The sequence below is a fragment of the Euprymna scolopes genome, chromosome 43 (assembly GCF_053919585.1).
Source record: "Euprymna scolopes isolate OS-2025 chromosome 43, ASM5391958v1, whole genome shotgun sequence".
Lineage (NCBI taxonomy): Eukaryota > Metazoa > Mollusca > Cephalopoda > Sepiida > Sepiolidae > Euprymna > Euprymna scolopes.
This window is the reverse complement of record NC_136524.1, coordinates 21,478,333-21,505,505: the sequence shown is the minus strand read 5'-3', so window position 1 is coordinate 21,505,505 and position 27,173 is coordinate 21,478,333. Positions and strand designations below refer to the sequence as shown.

Sequence of the window (27,173 nt, the reverse complement as noted above, 5' to 3'; positions counted from 1 at the left end):
AAAGCTCTCTCTGAAAAGATATTGAACTTTTTATCTCTACAATGTCAGTTTTAATATCTGACCGACCGTTTTTGAGGATGCATTTTTATGTCCTATATATATATATATATATATATATATATATATATATATATATATATATATATATATATATATATATATGTTTGTGTGTGTGTGTGTGTTCTTTTCATGAAAATCAGTATGAGAAATGAGTATTATTAATAAATGGAATATACTTCTAAATGGCTCAAGAGTAGCACTTCATTTCTAGACTAGAAACATTAAGGAATGAATCAGCTAAATCCATTATATTATGCAAATGCCTTAAGAAAGTCCTTCCACCATTGATCCTGATCCGTCACTGCGGCAAATTGTTTGTACATTTCAATTTTCTTCTTTTCTTTTTTTTTTTATCTCCCCCTTTTTGATGTTTTTCATCTCTTTTTTTAAAATTTTATTTTTTATTTGTTCGCACATTTTCACCCTCCTCGTTTTTTTTACAATTTTGAGTCCTTAGTGCATTCAACAGCTGCCTCTTCATTAGGAGTGGTTTCCTCTGCCCGCTTCTCTATCAAGTGATTCTGAGCTGCTGCTGTCTCGTCAGCTGCAATTTCAGGCTCATCTATTTCAGGTCCATAATCACATCGAGTAATTAACGTCACTTTTGACATATCTTCATTAGGCCGGAGTTGATAGGACTTTAGCATTGGCCGCAGTAAATACTGGATTCGCTGTCAAATGTAAAAATAAATAGCAAAAATAAATGATAATTATAATTCCAGCAATTAAATAGATTTAAACTTTTTTTTTTTTTAGGATTTAAAGATATTACATAATAATAATAATAATAATAATAATAATAATAATAATAATAACACAGAAAGACACTGAAAAAAGACCCCCCCCAACAATTACAGACCTATAACTTGCTAACCAATTACATGGAAAATCTTAACAGCACGACTGAGAGAACAAATTTACCACTCACTTAATAGTTATGAACTACTCCATGAAGAATGGAAAGGATGCCGAAAAAGGAACATATGATCTACTATACATAGAAGGAAGGAGGTAAAAAGCAAGAAAAAATATAGCAATGACAGGAATCGGTTACAAGAAAGTTTATAACAGGATCCTTTAAGCATGGATGATAGAATGCCTGTGGATATACAAAATATCATATAAGATTATCAATTTGATTGAAAAAGCAAAGAGGACATGGAGACTTGAATTGATGAACAATACATAACAGAGATAAAAATAAAAATAAGTATCACCAACATTGTTAATCATAGCCATGATGCCCTTTTACAATATACTTAAGGGAATACCAAGCCGAATACAAGTTTACTAGTACAGGTAAAAGAATGAACCATCTAATGTATATGGATGACATGAAACTTTTTACAAGAACCAAGAAGGAACTAGAGATGCTAATAAACACAATCATGTTCTTTAACCGGGATATAGAAAGCCTTCTGGAATATGCAGATCTCAACAGTGAAGCAGTGAGATTTAGCTGATTGGCAGATTGATTGGGGGTATTTATATCGAGGAGCCACTAACTAAAACATTGAACTACTTGTAAAATAAGCATGGGGATATAACATTGCGGTGATGGGGCAGGGGCTGGAACTTGGTAGACAGTATAGGGCCTATTAGATTAGAGACTCTTTTTTAAGAGGAAGGGACTAGTAGCTGGTGTATCAGTCCAGATATGGCAACAATACTCCATGCATGAGCGAATAGTGGCTTTGTAGAAATACAATATACTGGCAGGTGTGAGTAGGTTTCTAGTGCAGTAGAGGAAGCTCACCTTATTTTGCAGCAAACTTGGCAGTATCTTTTATGTATTTGTTCCAATTCATGTTGTCTATGAATGTTAGGCTGATAAATTTGAATTGACTCTCAGGTAGGCTGCTAATAGCCATGGTAATTGGTAGTTGATGAGGTTTCTTATCATTTGTAAAAGAAAGGAACTTTGTCTTATTAGCATTAAATATTACCATCCATTTATGCTCTATTCAACTACAGACTTTTTTTTACTCATGTTCGCCCTTAACAAGGCATATCGTCACTTGGGCTACTATTTGGTACCATCCCTAGGAAAGATTAACAAGATGTTGGTTTACATTACATTTTAACTTCTGCATACAGTTAGCACTTGAGATCATTTTCTAATGCATATATATATATATATATATATATATATATATATATATATATATATATATATATATATGTATATATATATATCTCGTGCTACGTCCTAGCTTCACCTGCTTTGTCCAGTGTATGGTATATGCATTCAGAGTTAACTGTTAGCACATCTACAATAGAACATGCTTGCCTAAATCCATACCGATGGTCAGAAAGAATTTATATTATTTAATTGGAATTCATTATTGAGATGAGTATTATTTATTTATTGCGGACTATTATCCTCATCTTTTCTTAGATGTTGTTTCACAACGCTTCGAGCAAATATTCCTCTGGTAACCATGACGGGATAGGAACTCTGAATCTCCTAACTGCATCCTCAGCAATTACTGCCTTCCATAGTTGTTGCGGTTTCACCACGTTTTTGATCAAGTAAGGCTTTGAGTAGGATTGAAACTGTTATCTTCAGACAATGCTCACCTAGAACCGTAGAGATTCAACGTCTCTATCAACTGAACCATGGGTCCTGAAGGGCGATCAAGGTTGAATTTTTTGGTCTTATAAATCCAGGTTTTTTTTTATTATCTGATCTTCCATGGTCGGGTCCGTACCGAATGATATATATATTATTTTATTAGAATTCATTATTTGTTGAATATCTACGGTTCCAGGTGAGCATTGTCTGAAGATAGCAGTTTCAATCCTACCCAAAGCTGACCAGAGGCTTACTTGGCCAAAATATGGTGAGACGATAGTAACTATGGAAGGCATTTATTGCTGAGGATGCAGATAGGAGATCCAGAGTTCCTATCCTGCCGCAAGTTACCACCTGATGAAGGTCAGAGGAATAGCTAGCCGAAACGTCATGAAACAACAGCTATAAAAAGGTCAGAAAGAAGTTTAACATTAAAAGATTTGTGGACTATGATTAAAGATTTAAAGATTTCAGCAGAATAGAAAGAGACTCAGTGCTTTTACCAGAATTCTTGAATATAGGCATTATAAAGTAAATTTTCAAACTATCAGGGAAGCAATATTTGACAAGGTATTTATTGTAAAGTTTAGAAAGGAAAGATGCCAGCTCAACAGGGCATTTCTTTATTGCTTTAGCAGGAATAGGATTGAGACAACATGCTTTGGAGGTGCCAAGAAATTTCAGAAACAGGAAAGGATGATGATTCGATCATCAAGTGTGGCATCAATTTGCAAAGGGAAATTTGGAAGGGAGTGGTTTGTGGAGTCCAAGGTGGAGTTAAAGACAACCTGCTGGGTAATAAGTTCAGCCATCTTGTTCGGATAGCAGTGGAATTGGTAATTGCCCATTATTCATCACATAATTATAGATTTTCCAGAAATTATGAGTTTCTAATTTATGTAACTTAATAAATTTTCTGGACATTTTGGTATTGAAAAGCTAAAATTATATATTAATAAACAAGCGATATATTTTTAGGGCACAAACACACACACACATATACAATATATATAACAAAATGGTACTTATGCAGAATAAAGACTGTGCTAGTGTTGGAAATTCAGAAACGCGCCAAAACACTGAGTTAATGAAATCGCTGCAACCAATGTCATTTAAGAAAGTATTAATTTCCTATAAAAACACACTGAATATTTATCTTGATTTGAACAAAATAATCATAAAAAAAAAATCACATAAAATATTTTTTGTTTGGTATCAGTTGTTTGTTATTCCAAAAAATAAATATTTATTCATAAAACTTATCTTACAATGATTGTTTTTTGTTATTTTCTTGATTTGAATTTTAATATTTTTAAAGTTCTATAAAAATTGTACAATAATTATTTATTGTAAATTATCTGTGAAATAAAATAATTAGTTCATTCAGAATTGAGCTCTTAGCCTCTTCCCTTACTGGATTGGTTTTACAACTTTTTTAGCAAAAACATCCAGAATATATATATATATATATATATATATATATATATATATATATATATATATATATATATATATATATATATATATACAAACATTATTAGCTACATATGTGCATACATGTTTCTGTGGTGATCTCTTATCAGAAATCCCACGTCTTTAGGCTAACAGAGGAAGTATTATTAATATTTTTTCTGTTAGTCTGGAGATGTGGCATCTTGAATAAGAGATCACCACATAAACATGTATGCACACATGTAGCTAATAATGTTTGTATATATATATATATATATATATATATATATATATATATATATATATATATATATATATGCACACACTTGCATGCACATGCACACATGCACACCGATCTAATAATTTCTTTTTAAAATTATACTTACAGTTTTCAAGGAGCCTTTTGTCTTGTAGATATTGATGGCCATCACAATTGGGATGAAGACAATAGACGAACAAGCCATCATCCAACCTATAGACACAGCCCATTGTGGATATATGTATTCAATGGTCTTCCGCTTATAGGTTAGTCCTGAGTAGCTGATCGTGCTCAATATGAAAATAATCTAAAAGTAGAAAGAAACATATAAAATAATGATTCATATGTGTGTGTGTGGGGTGGGGGAATGAAATACATATTGTATTATAAAATATATGATAAAAAGGTGTGGAGACAGAATGTATGAAAGAGAGAAAGGAAAAATAATTAAATACAGAAAGAAATAAAGATCAAACAAAAGATCTGACCGATTTTGGTTGGATCAACCAATATTTACAGAAAAAGTGAAGATTTGAAATTTTCTTTTCTGTATTTTACCGTTTTTTCAATAAGTTTCAAATCTTCAATTTTTATGAAGACGTTGGTTTGATTTTTATTTCTTCCAGTGTTTAATCGTTTTTCCATTTCTGTCTTTGATATATATATATAAGGTAAAAACGCTGAAATAAAGGAGACAGGGATCATTCTTTGATAAAACAAAAATCATATAACTCCCCTAATCATGTCATTTCTGTTATGAATCGTTTTAAGTCTTAGCCAACACAGCGATATTAACATTTTCAGTTTTTTTTTTAAAGAGAACTGTTATAAGAGAGAAAAGAAAGGGAAAGCAAGAAAAGACGGAGGGTGAGTGAGAGAAAAACAGGAAAAGATAAAGAAAGATAAAGTTAGAAAGAAAAAGAAAGAAAATTCAGTTAAATAGTGACGAAAAAATAAAAAGGTAAGGCTCTAACAGCCCCCCCCCCAAAAAAAACGGAGCGAATTTCAACCAAAAAGTAGAGAATTCGCATCCATGAGAGGCCCTAGCAACATAAGTTAATGTCTGCTTTTTACGAATTTAAAAAAAAAAAAAGAAGAAGCAAATTTCACTAAAAAAGCAGAGAATTCACTTTCTTGATATGTATGTAGAATGCAGAGTTGTTAAAAGAAAAAAATTGACCAGATTGTGCTCAATTAGCAGAGTATGAGTCCAATATATTTATTTGTATAAGCACAGACAAATGGTTAAAAACAAACCCAAGGTTTTATAACTATTTTGCCACTAAATTCCAAAGAATCGGAACAGACAAAGAACGTTAATATTCAACAATACGAGTATATATCTACATATATCTACATATATCTATATATATCTACATATATCTATATCTATATAAAGTGGAGTTTTTCGTTACACTTACATTGATATTAAAATATATAATGTATTTTCTATTTAAAAATTATCAAAATGAACTTCTTAATATACTCAGTCATGGATATGCGAGCAACTAAATAAAGGTTAACTAATTTGCATATTCTTTGAAAAACGATCTTTAATTAATTATTCATTTTTCATGTTTTTTTTCTAATGGATGATCGGTTTCATTTAACTAATTACACTCAGTTCTATTTATGCATATTTTCTATATTGTGCATAATTACCCAATCGAAAAAATATGTTTAAATATATTTTAATTCATGCAGATTTCATATTCATTATTATAGGGCCAATACTCTATTGATTATTATATTGTACACAATATATAAGTCATCATTATCAAGTGGTGTCCTGCCTGGTACAAGTATTGATGGCTATGGCTCTCCATCTATCTTTCTTGAAGCATTCATGAATTCATTGTTGCTCATTATTTTTGATGTTACCCAGGTATTTAGACTGTCAATGTATGTTTCTCACTGTCGTCCTTTGCTTCTTATTTATTTACTAGCCTGGATGCCCGGCGTTGCCCGGGTGTTTGTAGGTGTGTGTTGACAAAATAAAAAAAAAAGTGGTAGTAGGCAGGCAGGCAGACTGGAACCTGTACCGTGAAGGAGGAAAAGAGCATGACCCCCCCCCCCAAAATGACGTCTTTGCCGTTGCGTCCATCGCCAAACCGGAAGTGGTGAAGGTTTAAATTAAATTAGCCAATCAAAAAGAAGGGATGACTTTCGGAAATATTGGCGAAAAAAGCGATCCCTCCCTGTAGAAAAGTGCCCAGTTGAGGGTGAAGGAATTAATGTTTTTAGCGAATTCTTCGATATTTGTTATCCGAAGGGTCAAGCTTCAAAATGATACTAATCATTCATTGCCTCTGTCGAAAGTTTTAGGCAGGAATACAAACATACATTTAAACAGACAGGTGAGATTTATATTATAGATTCTTTGCTGGCTGTTGAAGAGTAGTTTGATGATGATCAGGTACTGAGTGAGGTGTTCTGATTCAGAACCCTATTTACGCTGCTTCTCGAATAAAGAATTTGATGCATTGCCGTAGCTTTCTTTGCAGTTGCACAGTCAGTAGGTTGCAGTTTCTTTCTGTCTGAACAGCACCCATACTGAACGATTGAAACCATGAACAGAATTATTTTTTTTTGCTTCTTTATTACATTAGTCACCTATTTTCCATGACCCCACATTACCTTGATCAGGGGGGGGGGGGTGATAAAATGGGTTCTCAACTATGCCCAAGGGTCTCTCACAGACTAGCAGAGGGAAGGAGGTGCCTTATTTTTCTTTTGACAGTAGTGCTGTCCCGTTACCCTACAATACATAGTAGTGATTTCAAAAGTAAAAACAAATATGACTTAGGTGCCATCAGCTAGAATTAAAACCAAAAACTTTATCTTTCCAGCCTTATTCGTTAGCATCTGCTCTAAAGTTCATATGCATAACACACTTAAAATAATAATGTTGTTAAAGATATAAATGTATATTTGCGTATGTGCAGAAATAACACATTTAGTCAACCATTTTACTACTTTGATACATTAGCAGCTATTTTTACCGACTAAAAACCAAATTGAATTTTATTTCACAGGTCCGAATCATCTATATATCAAGTTTTAAATCTGTAGGCCAAAAATTGACAGAGTAGTTTGGTAAAGACCGTTCCTCACACATACAAACAGACAAGGTCACTTCACACACACGCACACACGCACACGCACGCACACACACACACACACACACACACACACATGTTTGTTTTTATTTTCAGAAGTATCAAACTTTAAATTGGCAATTTTATTTTTTTAATTGTAGATTTAGAAACTATCAGTTATTTTAAGTTCAGCTTGGTTTGGCAATCCATCATGACAGCCGAGCAAATAAATTTACTAAGAGAAACATTTGATGCATGAATAATTTCACAAAATAGGCCTGTCAACCGGCCACCTCGTTCATGTAATTTAACCCCACTATATTATTTTCTTTGGAGATATGTAAAGCCCCATGTCTATGCCCATAAATCACACACAATAGACCACTTGGATGAAAACATTTGGTGCGTTATTGCTGAAATACAGCCTAATTTAATGTGTAGAGTTTGTGAAGATTGAACCTCTAGATTATTATATATATATGCGAGAGTCACGGCCTATTATATATATATATATGCGAATTATATTATATATATATATATGCGAATTAGATTATTATATATATATGCGAATTAGATTATTATATATATATGCGAATTAGATTATATATATATGCGAATTATATTATATATATGCGAATTAGATTATATATATATGCGAATTATATTATATATATATGCGAATTAGATTATTATATATATATGCGAATTATATTATATATATATGCGAATTAGATTATTATATATATATATTATTATATATATATTATTATATATATATGCGAATTATATTATATATATGCGAATTAGATTATTATATATATATGCGAATTATATTATATATATATATATATATGCGAATTAGATTATTATATATATATATATGCGAATTAGATTATTATATATATATATGCGAATTAGATTATTATATATATATGCGAATTAGATTATTATATATATATATGCGAATTATATTATATATATATGCGAATTAGATTATTATATATATATATTATTATATATATATTATTATATATATATGCGAATTATATTATATATATGCCAATTAGATTATTATATATATATGCGAATTATATTATATATATATATGCGAATTAGATTATTATATATATATATGCGAATTAGATTATTATATATATATGCGAATTAGATTATTATATATATATGCGAATTAGATTATTATATATATGCGAATTATATTATATACATATGCGAATTAGATTATTATATATATATATATGCGAATGATATTATATATATATATGCGAATTAGATTATATATATATATGCGAATTATATTATATATATATGCGAATTAGATTATTATATATATATGCGAATTAGATTATTATATATATATGTGAATAAGATTATATATATATGCGAATTATATTATATATATATGCGAATTTGATTATATATATGTGAATTATATTATATATATATGCGAATTATATTATTAATATATATATGCGAATTATATTATATATATGCGAATTAGATTATTATATATATATATATATATATATATATACGAATTAGATTATTATATATATATGCGAATTAGATTATTATATATATATGCGAATTAGATTATTATATATATATATGCGAATTATATTATTATATATATGCGAATTATATTATATACATATACGAATTAGATTATTATATATATATATGCGAATAAGATTATTATATATATATGCGAATTAGATTATTATATATATATGCGAATTAGATTATTATATATATATGTGAATTAGATTATATATATATATGCGAATTATATTATATATATATGCGAATTAAATTATTATATATATATGCGAATTATATATATATATATGCGAATTAGATTATTATATATATATATATGCGAATTAGATTATTATATATATATGCGAATTAGATTATTATATATATATGCGAATTAAATTATTATATATATGCAAGAGTCACAGGGCTATATGCATGAAATTGTATTTCAATTATAAATGTCAAAAATTAATCTTTGGAATAAACCAATAGTTTTTCTGTAATTTATTTTGATTTTAAGTTTTCCAACTCTAAAAGAAAACCCATAAAGCCTCTGGACCAAAATACCATAGGTTTGCAACAACAGATGCCACACACAAATTTATTATGTCTACACTATTAGCCACTATCTTATGTAACTTTAGAACGACATTATATGCCCATTTAGGCGTTATAATAAAATCTTATGTTAGTTCCGAGGAGCACCACGATCACAATCTCACCATCTTTAGAGGAAGTAGTTCCTATTTTTCTCACTATCTATTCTGTGCTTCCACCACTTGCATTATACACTGGCACTATTTCTCCATATTCCTACTTTGCTGGGTTATAACCGCTCTTAACTGATTATAAGACATACACATACAATAACTTTTACATATTTATAGATAATAATTTCTCCCTTGACGAAATCCAGCACAGCTGATTGGCTGCTCAGTAGACATTCTCACATTCTAATATTTGCATCTTCCACCATTAAACGAATGGTTCGACACTTACCATTTTTTTACATATCCATTCGTTCTTTACAAAACTTTTGCTCTATATCTATCATTTTTTTATTTGCTATATTAACTTTGCATTTCTGGATTTTTCAGATATTAAATTAAATCATTGATAAAGCTATTATATTTATTCATCCATGGACACCAAAGACAATACACAGCTATGTAAGACTGCTTCTTCTTACACTCACTTCCGTCTCCGTTATTTCTACATATTTCTATTTATTTATGCATTTATTTATTTAGTTAGAACATAAAACACAGCAATTGTTTTTTTTTTCCTTTTCCTTTATTTCTTAATTATAATATTTCGTTTACTACATTGCCTTACAAACCACTTTCATTCCAGCATAAATGACAAGGCATGTTAGCACGAACTTGCAGGTTTCACCGACCAGCGAGCAACATACTAAGAAAGCAAATATTCGCAAAGATATATACATCTATATTATATCTATAAAAGTGAAATTGTCTGTGCGTGTATCTGTCTGTGTATGTACATTTCCCTACCAAATTACTCTGTCAATTTTCAGTCTACAGACTTGAGATTTGACATAAGGGGTATTGAAATTTGGAAAAATCTTTTTAATCAGTTTTCGGCCAAAAATTTGGCTGTCAAGGGGTCAAAGTACAACGATTTGACCTTTGAAAACTCTACCAAACTCCTCTGCCAATTTTGAGCCTAAACATTTGAAAGTTTAGATGTAGATTACTCGGACATGAATCAAACTTTTTAATTTGATTTCAGCACAAAACAATAAATGTTAAGGGGTCAAAATTGGGGTCAAAGTTAAAAAAAATTTGACCTCTCAGCCAATGTTTGGTCTAAACATTTGAAATTTTGCATAAAGTATATTCAGACATAGGCCAAACTTTTTAATCGATTTTTGGCCGAAAATTTGGCTTACAAGGGGCCAAAGTTCAAAAGATTTGATCTTTGCAGTCTCTAACAAATTATTCAGCAAATTTTGGGTCTAAGCATTTGAAATTTTACATAAAGTGCATTCAAACATGCAGTAAGCTTTTTAATCAGTTTTTGGGCAAAAATTTGGCTTCCAAGAAGTCAAAGTTGAAAGTGTTGACCTTTGCAGACTCTACCAAACTCCTCCACCAATTTTGAGCTTAAACACTTGAAATTTTAGATGTAGACATGAGTTAAACTTTTTAATATATATATATATATATATATATATATATATATATATATATATATATATATATATATATATATAAAGTTATAAACTGTACATAGGGCCCGAGCAAAGCTGGGCTGAACTGCTAGTATATATATATATATATATATATATATATATATATATATATATATATATATATAGATAGATAGATAGAGAGAGAGAGAGAGAGAGAGGAAGAGAGAGAGAGAAAAAGAGAAAGAGAGAGAGAGAGAGAGAGGGGAGAGAATGGGAGGGAGGGATAGGAAGAGATAGAAAGAAAATGGGCGAGAGGACAGATAGAGATACAGAGAGTGGGAGAGAGAGAGAGAGAGAGAGAGAGAGAGAGAAGGAGAGACACAGAGAGATCCACTGCATTACACTTTTATTTGGGTCACTAATTCATTCACGCGTTATAAGAGTGAATTCGAAGCCTAGCAAAGTGACACTTTTACCGTGGCCAATTCAATAAAAGTGTTTACTTTCCCTTTGCCCCAATTTTTGCACTTACAGTTCTGCGTTCAAGCCTTGGCACTGCTGGTAACTTTTTTTTTTGTTTACTTGACACAGTACTAGATGCTATTTGCACTTTTACATAGGAGGTTGCTAAATTTTTAAACTTTTTTTTTGCACCTGTGGACTCGCAAGGGTAACAACTAATATTAAATGTTTTGCTTCCATTTATAAACACACGTAGGTCAAAAACCAAAATACAATTGTAGTTTACTTTTATGTATATATGAAAAATACCTGAGTTTAATTTAGATGCTTTTTATTATGTTTAAACGCAAATACGTCACAAATCTAATTAATTGCTGCGAAATATATTTCTCTGAAAATACATAAAATGATTAACCACTATCCCACTCACAAAAGCGGGTGTTTATTCAGAAAGCTGTTCTTAACATAGGGAGGTTGGTGGTGTCCATTTTTAAAACTGTTCTAAATGTGAGAAAGTTGCTGGTTGAGCTACTACTACTACTACAACAACAACAACAACAACAACAACAACAACAACAACAACAACAACAACAATACTTTAATTTTTTGTGTGGGTAGGGGTGGGGACCATATAAACACTGGGCAATGCTGGTTAACAGGTCCTGTTAGTAATAACAATAATAATAATAATAATAATAATAATAATAACTAGCGGGACCTGTGAAAATTTCACAGGAGGACTCATTCATATGTAATATATTGATGTTAGCATTCTGTAGATGTTCAGTGTAAATGGAGACGCTCTGATATTATTGTAGCTCTTTTGTTAAAACTGCAAAAGTATTTATCCAAGCTAGCATGAATGACCGTCGGGTTAGGGTTAGGGTTAGGGTTACAAAGTATGCTTAAATATATTTTAATTCTTGCAGATTTCGTATATATTATTATATAATTAATATTCTATTGATTTTTATATGTTATAAAGTTGTGATTTAAAAAAAAAATATATATATATATATATCCATATATATGCATTAGCTGGAATCGAAAAAAAAAAACTTATGAAAAAAAAAAAAAAATACATATAAACTTGAGTTCCTTAAGCCATAATCGAAACCGAAATCAAAACTTCTGAAGAATTCTTGGTAAAATAATTTATGACAAAAGATGGAAGTATATAATTAAATTTATTGATGATGATGATGATGATGATGATGATGATGATGATGATGATATTAAAAATAATGATAATAATATTAATAATAATAATAATGATAATATTATTAATTATAATAAAATATTAATAATAATTCTGATTTTGTTTATGCAATGATGGAAAGGGATGGGATTCATTTCCAAAGGATTTCCCTTAATCCTGGCTTCAAACAAGGAGCTTCAAAGATCAAGGGTTTTTCTAAGGATGTTGGTGGTACTTATAATTGCAGAGGTTTGAAGGCCGCCTAAAACATCGGGGATTTGTAGTTTTTTTCAATTGTTCTTCCAGACGACTTGATACTAATCCTAGTGTACCAAATACGACCGGGATTATTTGTGTTTTAACCCCGTGTATACGCCTTATCTCCAAGGCCAATGGAGCATAATTGCTCCACTTCTCATTCTCCTTCTCTCTCACATTCGTGTCCCAGGGTACTAAGAAGTCTACAATCTGCCAGTTTTTTGAGACCTTGTCAATGATGACCAAATCCGGGCGATTATGTTCCAATTGCTTGGTTGTTATGACACTTTTATCCCACCATACCTCTATGTTGCCATCTTCACTTGTTCTCACTTCATCAGGCACCTCCTCAAACCATTTTTCAGAACACTTCACCCCAACCCTCTTACACACCTCCCAATATATCCGGAGTCCCATGCGATCGTGTCTTTTGCGGTACTCTCTCTGGGCCAGTCCACTACACCCAATTGACTCTGAAGTCTTACCACAAATCAGGCATTCTGCAGCAATTTCCTCTCCTAGAACCACTTTTTTGAACAATCGTGTTCCTAATGCCTGCTCTTGTGTTGCACAGACAAAAGCTTCAGTACTCTTAGCCAGATACCCAGCTCTAAGCCATTGCCATGATCTTTCATCAGCCACTTCTGCTATATCCTGGAAGAACCTTCCATGCATTTTCTTCCTAGCCAATTCCTCTGCCCTTTCTCTATCCATACGTTTCACATAATCAGCCTTGGTCTCACATACCTCCACTTCATTGGCCACAACCTTAAGCATCCACTCCCCACTTCTAACCACATGCTCCTTCAACGACATCTCCTCGGTTCTAACACAATCTTTTACACTTTTCAATCCTCTCCCACCATCTTTCCTCTTTTGATACAGCCTTGCTATGCTACTTCGAATGTGAAATATACCAAACATTGCTAAAACTTTTCTTGTTTTGATATCCATGGCATGCAAATTCTTGTCAGACCATTCTAAAATTCCCACACTGTATCTCAAAACACTGACTGCCCATGCATTACTGCTTTCATTAGATTTCCTCCATACAGTTTCGACTTTGCAATTAGTTTCACTCTTCTAAGATACTCCTTCCTGACTTTTTCTTTCATTTCTCTGTTCATGATGCCTACACCCTCCAGCACTCCCAAATACTTATATCCTGTATCTTTTATTTCTTTCATGATTTCTCCATTTGGCAGCACTATTCCATTCGAATGAACCTTTACTCCTCTTTTCATCACCAGCATGGCACATTTACTAATCCCAAACTCCATCCCAATGTCTTCTGAGTATGTCCCCACAAGTTCTACCAGTCTCTCCATTTTCTTTTCATTTCTACCGAATATTTTCAAATCATCCATAAACAGTAGATGGTTGAGGCGTCTGTCACCAGATCCAAAGTTATACCCCAGTTTTTCTCACTTCAAGAGGATGCTCAGTGGCATCATTATCATTACAAAAAGAAGTGGCAATAACGAATCTCCTTGAAATATCCCACGTTTAATGCCAACCTGCCCCATCTCCTCTCTGTTTGCTGTCAGCACCGTTTTCCATTGAACCATACTTGTATCCAAAAGCCCTACCACATTCTCAGCAATCTTCATCATCAATAGTATTTCACGTATCCATGACTGAGGAACCATGTCATAAGCCTTTCTGTAATCAATCCATGCTACGCTCAGATTCCTCTTCTTCTTCTTCTTATCCTGCATTATGGGTTTATCAATTAGTAGTTGCTCTTTAGTACCTCTTGAGCCTTTCTGGCATCCCTTTTGTTCATCAGGAAAAACACCATTACTCTCTAGATGTTCATAAATTTTCTCCGCAAATATTCCAGTGAACAGTTTCCACATCAATGGCAGACATGAAATTGATCTATAATTATTGGCATCTGTTCATTTTATTATTATTATTAATAATAATAAATATTAATAATAATAATTATAATACAAGCGCGAAGAGAACTGGGATCATGGGGAGGCTTAGTGCCACTCAAATTCCAGTACAAACCAATGGCCACTACCAGCGAATCAATGGTATGAGGCTGTTGCGATGACGCAAATTTATTTGCAAATGCTATCAGAGGAGGTGGAGAGAGCTGGACGTCTGGGGAGACTTGTTGTCACTCAGTTTCCAGAGAACACCACAGGTCTCCAAACCGATCGGTTGTTGACTTGCGTGAAAGCTCCATGTGAGCCAATAATAATAATAATGATAATAATAATAATAATAATAATAATCATCATCACAAATTGCATCATGATGATTTGTACTGGATAAAAAAATTTGGAAATTGAAGCTGTAGCCCCATGTGTTTCTTGAACAAACATTCTAACTGTTTGCATAATGAAATTCATCGATCCAGGATCCAGACAATGCGCACATTAGTGAGAGAAATGAGCACGAGAGTAATGACTATTAAGAAAACACTGAACAACAATCTTTGCTATTGCCAATACAAGACTTGCGAGGATCAAATAACTTACCACTTTACAAAAGGCAAGAATCTCTTCATCAAACACTCAGTCAAGCTGAGGATGTTCTGATTTTTCTAAGACGAGAAGAACTTTTAATAGAACTAGTAGTACAACATGCAGAGCAACTGGTGGTCAGAAATCACATTAACAGCCGCATAATCCAGGTTATGGTTCTGCCAAGAGGTCATGGTAGAAGTTCTTGAGCGAACTGTATTTGGTCAAACATAATTTGAGAGAAACACTTTAAATTTTCAGAACACATTAAAAATTATGGGTCAAAATATGAATTTTTTTTTTACATTTCTTTTTAAAAATTTCATACAGAAAAAAAAAATGTCAATCAAAATATTTATTAGTATTCATCAGGAGATGTCAGTTCTGTGGTTGTTGGTACATAGAATGTTTTCAGTAGGTACATGTTTTCTTTAGTACCAGTTAACTTATAAAATATGCATTGAGCCCAGGGTCGAATTCGAAAAACAAAATAATATAAAAACAGCATAGCTAACAGAAGCAAACACATGAATCCTGGAACATACTGAATTTAGAAACCATATATATATATATATATATATATATATATATATATATATATATATATATATATATATATATATATAGTGTGCTAATGGGAGGAAGGGAGAGAGGAAAAGAAAAAACGAAGGAGCAAGCAGTCTGAACTGTTCTTGCTTATGCTACAGTAGTAAATCTTTCTTTTTAGCTAATGATATAAGCTTCATTTAAATCAGCTTCCTTGAAAATTAATGAAATAATATTTTCAGAAATGTTTTAGTGATTTATCCTTTTTATATTATATATAAATATAGTGCATTTATATATATATATATATATATATATATATATATATATATATATATATATATATATATATATATATACGTTTTATTTTTTATTACCGTATCTTTCTGTTAAGTCACATTATTGTTTCAGCTACCCTGCCGTTTTTTTGGCCGTCCGTATATATATATATATATATATATATATATATATATATATATATATATATATATATATATATATATGTATATATGTGTATGTATATATATGTATATATATATATATATATATATATATATATATATAGGAAAATAAGATTAAAAAATTATAAACGAATAGTACTAAACAATAATTTATTATAAATTGTTACAAATTAGACATACAAATAGATTTGCTTGGGTTTTTGCTCTCTATTATATATACCATATTTTAAAATAACATATATTGTTGATTTGAATAACAATAACCTATATGTGTGATAAATGCATTTAAATTAACAAATATAGTAGTTTTTTAAAATTGAGATTTTTGTCTATATTCACATGACTGAGATTAACCTTGAAATTCAAAACTTTTAAGGTATTACATATTTTTTAGCATGTCAGATCCAATCAGAATAAAAAATATACATTTTACTTTACAGATATTTTTCAGCAATGAAAAAAGTAAATTAATATTAATAATCCTCATCGTCGTTGTCGTCGTCGTCGTCGTCATCAAATTTGCTGCTGTTAGTATAATTAATTTTTACCTTTTATTTACATTTGTTGCTGAAAGGGAAAATCTGTTTCCCTATGAACACTAGCCTGAGAAGGATAAGTTTTATTTGCAAAAAATTTAATCAAATGAACAACTATTGTCCTGATAAAATGTACTAAGATTTAACAATAGCAGGTAGCTACACAAGATCAAATATCGATTTTTATATGCAATGATTATTTAGGTTTGAAGTACAGAAAATATTACAGAAAATATTACATACATAATACATTTTTGTTTGTTTGTTCATATGAAACAATAAGGATTAAATTTCACATGGGTTAGGGTTAGGGGTAGGGGTAGGGTTAGGGATTAGATCTTAAATGTTTCATATGTGTTCATTATTTTATGTTATGTAAACCACTCCAAAATGTTACCATAACCTTTTAGGAATATTGTATAGTTTTAATTTTGATTTTCTTCCACTCCAGCTCTAAAGTTTTTTAATCATTTTTATAACTTGTAAAATGTAATTAATAACATCGGGATTACTTCTGTACCCCTGTGCATGTACGTTTCCAGTCTCTTTGTGACTTACATACTATTTTTATTTTTTATTTTTTACTATTGGATCGTATTATTTACATTCTTTGGACTACTGTTCTCTTTTTAAGTGACATTTTCATAATGTTTAGGTCGATGTAACCTCCGATCTTCTTCAAGTGTTGAACTTGGGAATTTTTCTATCAGAAATTTGGACGGAATTGTGAACAGTGTCCTTTATTTAATTCACGGGGAAGAAACAAAACGTACCTAAATTAATCTGTTTCGAGACATATAGTATCGTAATCAATTAACATGCAGCAACGACAATTGCAAAAATTTAATGCTAGTAGCTGCTATAAATACTTGCAGCTATGTTTTATATACATCAGTTCTATCAAACATTTTGTCATGTTAATTTTAACATTCAGCGGTCTATTTTCCATCTCCTTCCTATATTGCAATATTTTCTCGTGGGTTAAATCATATTTCAGTCACATAATTTACTTAAAACGGCTTTGCAATATTTTTCTTGGGTTTAATCTAAATTCCATCAAATATTTTTTCACCAGAAAAGCGAATCAGTTTCCTTTCACCCGACATCGTAGATTATAATATTTTTGTGAGTTTAAATCCTGTTTAAGTTCAGTAAATTATTTAATATTGTACTGGCACCGTGAAACCTGGTAGCAAATTAACATCTCTACTATTATATAAAAGTCACTTTGTGTGTGTGTGTGTGTGTGTGTGTGCGTGTGTGTATGGTTCTTCATTATAGGTTCCGAAACAGCTGAGTCTATCTTTTGCAAATTTCACACAAGGTAATTTATATGTCTGGCAGTATTCTTAGATATGTATTATACAGAAATTTGTATGATAAGTATCAAAAATCGAAAAAAATTTGATCCTAAAACTAGACTTTCTTTCTTATAAAAGAAAAAAAAAAAATTTTATAGGGGAATATTTTAGGTTGCACCGGCAAGGGAGATAAAAAAATCTCAACAAATAATTTTTTCTTAGAAAAAAAAAACAGATTTGTTTACATCTGGAAGCAAAACTCAGTGATAGAGCATTTGACTACAGATCGAATTATCCCATGTTCAAGCCTGGGGGTACCGGTACCCCAACATTTTATTTTAATTTTTTTTTTTTTTATTAATGAATTCAATTTATGATAAAAGAAGAGGTACCATTTAAAATCACGGCAAATCATTTCTTTGTTTTCATATTTTAAAATTAATCAGAAATGAGTTCTCAGGTCATTTATCGTCAAGCCCAAATATCAGCTGACGTGATATCGTAAACAAACACAGACGGAATTTGACAAACTACATTATTATTATTTCTTTTTTTTTGTCTTTTTTTGTTTTTTGCTAATTAGTCCACTGGGCAAATTATTCATCGTATTTTTCATCGTAATATATAATATTTATAAAGGATTGATTCTATAATAATGCAATTTCCATAAATTATAATATCATATTTAAGCGATTTGTACAACTGAGCAACGACGGGCGTCCAACTAGTAATATCTGAAAGGCAACCCCACACAAAATTAAATATGGGCAACGCCGGGTCAGAGTAGTTAGTAATTAATAAAATGTTTATCAAAACGCAATAAATTATTACAGTTTCATATTAATCAGTTTTGGGCGAAAATTTGGCTGCCAAGGGGTCAAAGTTGAAAGTGTTGACATTTACAGACTCTATCAAACTCCTCCGCTAATTTTGGGTATAAATGTAATGAACTACTACTATAATGCTGCTACGGTATGCTTCCCTTATTTCTCTCTTTCTCCCTTCTCTTCTACTCTTCCCTTCCTTTCTTCTCTCAACGTCACCAGAGGTTTCAGCCAATCAGAATAGAGGACTGTGTTGGAGGGAGATGCAGAGAAGAAATCTGTCTCAAACATGCGGAAAAGCATCAACACGTGACGGACCAGTCTCCCTGGGTAAAGACTTTTATCAAAGAAATGTACCATTCTCTTTGTACCCCTAAATCTTTGAAACCTTTATAAAGCATCATCAATCCTAAAGTCTCGTCGCACTTAATTGTAATCGATGTTTTCTTTTCCACAACCGTTCTTTTTCAGCACTCTTGTTCTCTCTCTAATGTCGGAGGTGCCCCAAAAAGGGGACCGACTGAAATGGTGACCCTTTTTCAAATGTCGTTAAAATTTATGGTAACCGCCATAATTTGGTGAACGCCCGACGTGTGTATATACACACAATTTTCAAAGAACAAAAAAAAACAAAAAATAAAATGATGAGAACGTGACAGAGTAAAAAAAAAAGAAAAAGAAGAAAAAGCCTTTCTAAAACTACAGTAAAACCTTACAAAAAAGTATATATAAATCCGCTTTCCAAGAAATGCCGATAATATATATATTTTTGCTATTTTTGTGAAACGGTTTACGCTAAATAAAGCAAAAACAAACAAATAAGAAAAATAAGCAGTAAAAACCCCCCCAAAAAACAAAACCTTTTACGCGATTCTCACCAGATTAACGACTAAAATAAAATCTGGTCTAAAAACTATTCTGTAACAACAAAAAAGTGACTTTAAGAATCAATACAGAATCCCAAATTTCATTCTGAAACACACCCACACACAGAAAAAGGAACCTTCCAGACGCACGTGTGTGAAGCCAATTTTGGAACACGTGTGTGCATCGAGGAACTCAGTTTTTTTTTTTCTTTAAGAACATTGACTATATATTCACACACACACACACACACACACACACACACACACACACACACACACACACATTTATATATATATATATAAAATAAAATTTAATTGACGCTATTTCTCCAAGCACCTGCTGAAATTAACCTCTGGTGAGTACTCGCTTTTCTCTCTTCTTGCTTATCACCCCCCAGCCATTTCCTTTAGTCGCAGCTACAAATAATAATAATAAAAAATAATAATAATAGTAACTAATAATAATCATAGGAATAATAATAATTATTAATAATAATAATAATTAATAGTAGTAATAATAGTAATAATAATAATTAATAATAATAATTAGTAATAATAATAATGGACGCAAAACAGGTTAGCATAAACCCCCCACAATTTATGGAGACGAATTTCGAGGGATGGTATTCAATAATAGAAGCTCAATTCCATCTCGGACACATTACGAGCGATGATACTAAGTTCTATACGGTTATCAGTGTATTGCCACCTGACGTGGTAACAAATATACCTCCAGCAATTCTGCAGTCGCTAAACTATGCGAAGTTAAAGGAGTCTGTGTTGTCTACATATGAAAAGACCAGACCTGAACTCCTAGAGAAGTTGACAAGGACCACTACGTTAGCTGGTCGTCCGTGTTTATACCCCAGGAGATGGTAACGGTCGCACATAGAATAGGGGCAAGTGACGAGATAGTGCGCCATAAATTCATACACGCACTCCCGAAGCAAATCGGCCCAGTAATAGCAGCCCACACTGAAATGCCATTAACGGAGTTGGGTCGACTATCCAACAATTTGATGCCGTTAATAGAAAATACATCAGTATTTTGGGCGGTTGAGAGTTGAGCTCAGACAGACGACCATATTACCACCAGACAGTTTAATGAAACCATTCCAGCCGGCCTATGTCCATATAGAAGGAAACAGCGGCCGAAGATATGTAGAGTCCATATATATTTCGAGGAGGAGGCTCGTACATGTAAGCCATGGTGTAAGTGGCCAAAGAAAAAGAGTAGCTTACAAACTCTGCCTAACTCACGCCCTTCCTCTCCCACCCCTAGTGATTCGGAAAACTAGAAAGGGGGACTGCGTTTGCTTCAGAAGTGCTGCCGTTATTAGAAGTTTCTGCAAAAATAGGATTTGACTTCTTAAACAAATTTAGCATTATAGTGGATTGTAAAAATAGATCCATCCGTGATAACGTAACGGAGCGTGAAATTGCAGTCAATGCAGTAACGGGAACCGATGCTGTAGTGATTAACAAAATAGACCTAGCAGATTATGTTACCGAAGTAATAGGTAAATATAATAATGTGCTTTCACCACATAGCGACACAAACAAAGACTATGGTGGAGTGTATCACAGGATTGATACAGGCAGCCACGTACCAGTCTTTGCTAAAACCAGACAACTTTCCAGTCCTAAGTTAGAGGCAGCACAGGCAGAATTTAAAAAGTTACTAAATGCAGGAGTTATCCAGCCTTCCAGTAGCGAGTGAGCAACTCCTTTGCACTTGGTGAAGAAGCCGGATGGGTCATATCGAGCGTGCGGTGATTTCCGTGCATTAAATAGCATTACCAAAACAAACCGCTACCCGGTACCAAATATAAATTCCTTCTGCACACAGTTAATAAACAATATTTTTTCAAAATAGATTTAACTGCAGCATATCATCAGATTAAGGTACACCCTGAAGATGTGCCTAAGACAGCAGTAGTGACACCTTTTGGTTTGTTTGAGTTTAATTACATGCCATTTTGTTTAAAGAATGCTGCGGCTACATTTCAGCGTTTTATCGATAAAATATTTAAAAAATTAAATTGTATACTTATATATTCAGACGACATACTAGTTTTTAGTGAAAGTGAGCAACAGCACAAGGAAGATTTAGATAGAGTATCTAGGATCCTTAGTGATAACAATTTAAAGATTTCCTTAGATAAGTGTGTATTCGGAATACCAGAGTTAGATTTCTTAGGTTTTCACATAAGCAAAGAATGCTTGTTGTGTACTTTAAATAATACCTAAGGACTCAAAAAGCTTACGTAGATTTTTGGGGATGACAGGTTTTTACTGCAAATTAGTCCCTAATTATGCATCCATAATTTTACTACTATCCGAACGGATGATGTTGGATCCTGAAGCAAAGACCGAACTTCGATCGTGCAACTCGTTAGATTGAAGTACAACCTATGACTGAGATAACTGCATAGTCGGTAGCAGAAGCATTTATCAATGCATGGGTAGCTTGATTTGGAGTCCCACTGCATGTTGTAACTGACAGAGGTAGTCAGTTTGAGAGCAAATTGTTCCAGGAATTAACCAAAGTAGTAGGTTTTTACCGATTGAGGGCAACTTTGTATCACCCTCAAAGTGACGGGATGATCGAAAGAGCACACCATACACTTAAAGCAGCAATAATGGCTCGAAAAGAATCATGGATGAAAGCGATACCGGTGATTCTGCTGGGTATACGTAGCACCCCTTTTATGTCTGTTACTGGAACTCCGATATTGATTCCTCAGCAGTTGATACAAACAGAGAGTAGGAGAAACATACATACACATACGTAATTTGTCTGAATGGATGTTCCAAATTGATGTACTCAACAACGAAAAAGATATATCCATGACAGTCCCAAAACATTTATACCGAAAGGTTTATCTTCCTGTGAAAAAGTATGGCTCATAGTTGATCGAGTTAGGAAACCATTAGAAGCACCATACTCAGATCCTTATAAAGTTTTGACTCGATCAGATAAGCATTATCAGATCGATATGAACAACGGTACTTATACACACGTATTAATAGATAGATTAAAGCCGTACATAGAACCAACTAGTACTAATAAAATTAGACCGACTGAGAAGGCACAGACAAATGACAGTACTACTAATGATAAACTTATTAAGACAGATGATACCGACAAAGTTGAAGATAAAATTGCTGACACATATAAGTGTAGATCTGGTAGGAAAGTAACATGGAAAAAAAAAAATGAGTACTTTTATTTTTAAACAAATTTAAGCAATATACATATTTAATAATTCTGTGGAGGGTACTTAACTCCGTTATTTGGTGGGGAACTCGTGTAGTGAACTACTACTATGATGCTGCTACGGTATGCTTCCCTTATTTCTCTCTTTCTCCCTACTCTTCTACTTTTCCCTTCCTTTCTTCTCTCAACATCACCAGAGGTTTCAGCCAATCAGAATAGAGGACTGTGTGAGGGAGATACAAAGAAGAAATCTGTCTCAGACATGTGGAAACGATAGAAGCATCAACACGTGACGGACCAGTTTCCCTGGGTAAAGACTTTTATCAAAGAAAATGTACCATCCTCTTTGTACCCTACATCTTGGAAACTTTTATAAAGCATCATCAATCCTAAAGTCTTAATTATAACCGATGTTTTCTTTTCCACAACTGTTCTTTTTCAGCACTCTTGTTCTCTCTCTAATGTCGGAGGTGCCCCAAAAAAGGGACCAACAGAAATGGTGACCCTTTTTCAAACGTCGTTAAAATTTATGGTAACACTAAAACACTTGAAATTTTAAATGTATGTTACCCGGACATGAGTCAAACTTTTTAATACATATATACATAAAGTTATAAACAGTACATTGGCCCCGAGCAAAGCCGGGCTGAACTGATAGTAATATAAATAATAATAAAAAAAAAAATTCCATGCAAAGTAAAGGTAAGAAACTCACACGTACATAGATACACAAGAAGTGGACACACAATTTTATTAATATGAAGTAGTGATTGGACGATTCAAATACTTTTTTCCCAATTCCAATACAATTACAGATTCCGTTTTAAATTTCCGATTTCGATACAATTACTGATTCGGTTTTTTAAATGTCTAACCATTTACCTATAGATTTTTTTTTTTTGGGGGGGGGGTTGGCAAGGGTGGAGGATTACTGTAAATACTCGTGTAACATGCACATATATTTTTGAAAGCATAAAAACACAGTTATGGGTGTGAGTTTAGTTTTACTAATAGTTTAAAAATATATAAATATGTAAAATTTAACGGATGAAAAAACTCGACAAGTTCAAGTTTATTTTAATAAACATATCTATTTATTAAAATTAAATTAATTTTTTCCCCCAAAGTAAAATATTCTTCATCAGGAAATACAGACAGTTTTTAAAGTAATTGTCTGCATTTCCTGATGAAGAATATTTTACTATTCGAAGATTTGGAGAGAAAAAAAAAAAGAATTTAATTTTAATAATAGACATGTTTATTAAAAAATGTGAACTTGTCTTGTCTTTTCAACCGTTAAATTTTAAATTCTGATTTTCAAGTGCTTGCTTCTTAGATAGTAGATTTCCTATTATTATGTAATTATTTATTATTTTATCATTAGTACCAGCAATGGAAAATTAAGTTTTAAACAAAGACAAAAATTAAACAATTAAAAAAATAGTTTTTTAGAATTGGAATTTTACGATTTCGTTACCAATTCCGATACCCCAAGAAGTTTCGATTTTTCCAATTCCCAAGTCCGATTCCTATTGGTCCAATATTAATATAGATATTATTAATATATCCTTGATGATACATTTAAATTCCAGAAACATTTGCATCGTATGGATTCTAAGTTCAGATGCAACAATTTCGATATACTTTTTAGTTTGGACCCATTTACTTGATAGATTGTGTAAATAAATATGGATCAGAATACTTACAATTGTGAATCCTGGAGTTAAATACATCCAACAGTATTTCATCCAACTATTCAGGCGGAATCCATACATCATCTCGAGATTGTCATAAAACCGATCAACACCTGTAAAAATTAAATTTGCAAGTCGTTTATACAAGTAACAGTATATCAATCTGGCTGTAATTTAGACACATTTGTCTACAATTTTTGAAAACAAACTTTTGAAGGGCTGATAAGGAGGGTAAAACATCTATTACTTTATGTTTCTTGTTCCAACCTTTTGAACCAGAGAAAGAAAGAGAGAGATAGAGATAGATCGATAGATAGAGAGATAGAGAGATAGAGAGAGAGATGCATACATAATACTCAACCTGATTGATTGATATATGTATATACATAATTAGTGCTGTATACTTTGAGAGAAAGTAAGAAAGAGAGAAAGAGATAGATAGAAAAAGAGAGAAAGAGATAGAGAGAGAGAGAGAGGGGGAGGGAGGAGAGGAGAGGAGAGGAAGGGAGGGTAAAAGTGATAGATAAAGATGATCCAAATTCCCATCACCAGATATTGTAATCCAAAGAAAACCTCCGGGGGTCCATTCGCCAGTTTGTTTGCAATCACACAAAAAATTTCAAAACACTAAATGTTATTCTCAATTTAAGATGAAAATTCGAAACAGTCTGAATATCCAGTTTTCGAGGGCACGTCTTCCATATATATATATATATATATATATATATATATATATATATATATATATATATATATATATATATATATATATATATATATTATATATATATGTTTAGCTAATTAGACAAGCATTTTCACGGTCATTACAAAGAGGTACCTATGTAGATGTGTGTGTGTGTGCAAGTATGAGTATATGTGTGTCTACAAGAGAATAAAAAAAAACAATATAACATAGAAATCTGTAACACATTGTTTTGTTGATTAGACATCTTGGCTAGACAAGCCGAACCGAGAATACTAAAAAAACAAAAAAAAACAAAACAAAAAAAAAACAAAAACAAAAAAAAAACAGTGATTTCTTTATAATATTCTTTTAAACATTCTCATAGATCAATTTTATATATGTATGGGTATGCATGTGTGTGATGGATTTATTAACAAGGTGTCTATAATGCTTTCTGACACAAAATTTGTCCATTAAAATTTAAATTAGTTTTTTTTTGACAATTTAAATGGCTCAACATTTAACATTTTAGAATCATTACTACATATAAGGAAAAACGTATATTTTTCCTCCATGAGCATTATTTTTATAACGCATATATATATATAGATATACAATTTTCAAAACATTATTTTTATAACGCATATATATATAGATATACAATTTTCAAAACATATTCCTTTAATGAAATCAATTTATAAGTAATGGAATCAAATTATAAACAAATAATTGAATCATAAACTAATAATTAGACAATTAAACAAACCAAAAATATTTTTGCATGAGTAATAAAAAATGGATAATTTACTTTATTGATGTAATCAAAGAAATAATTAACAACGATTAAAATAATAATTTAATAAATAACTAAAAATAAATAAATTTGCAAAGAATTACATAATTAAAAATAATAAGTAAAAATATATAATGTAACAACTTATATATAGGTATGCATAAACAAGAATGGCAATTAAAGATTATGGATATAGGGTTTTAAAAAGATATATAAATATAATGAAGAAATATTAATTGTTACATGTAAATATTAATGGATAATCAAATTATTTAAACTAACAATTAAAAAATATATAATGTAAAACAAATTAAGTATGTACAGTTAAGTTTCACAAAACAAATGATTAGAAAATTGTTGACAAATAAGTAAATCTAGCAAATAATCTTAAAAGACCCCCTAAAAAAAGAGGAAAAATTATATATATGAATATATATAAAAATATATATACGTGTGTATGTATGCGTATGTGTGTATCTACATATTAACCTAACGACAGCTATTTTGGCGTATCACAACACTTAAGCGTTTCTAGATGTGGCGAGGGTTTTCAAGTTGAGATCTGAAACCAGACCAACTGATCACTTTAAACTAATCAACATATGGGCATTTTATATATATGTGTGTGTGTGTGTGTGTGTGTGTGTGTGTGTGTGTGTGTGTCTGCATATTTATTTTAAAGATGTATATATGTAA

At 31.6% G+C, this 27,173-nt stretch overlaps 1 protein-coding gene across 1 annotated transcript in view; it reads right to left on the bottom strand.

The window, feature by feature from the left end:
• Positions 1-388: 388 nt before the first annotated feature.
• The window catches only part of LOC145268227 (sodium- and chloride-dependent taurine transporter-like), a 113,516-nt gene continuing 86,731 nt past the window's right edge, over positions 389-27,173 (bottom strand). The window contains exons 12-14 of the mRNA XM_080123541.1: positions 25,012-25,112; positions 4,474-4,653; positions 389-731 (exon numbers count right to left, since the gene is read on the bottom strand). Coding sequence (XP_079979667.1) covers positions 498-731; positions 4,474-4,653; positions 25,012-25,112 — 515 coding nt within the window. The 3' untranslated portion in view covers positions 389-497. The remainder of the gene's footprint in view (positions 732-4,473; positions 4,654-25,011; positions 25,113-27,173) is intronic.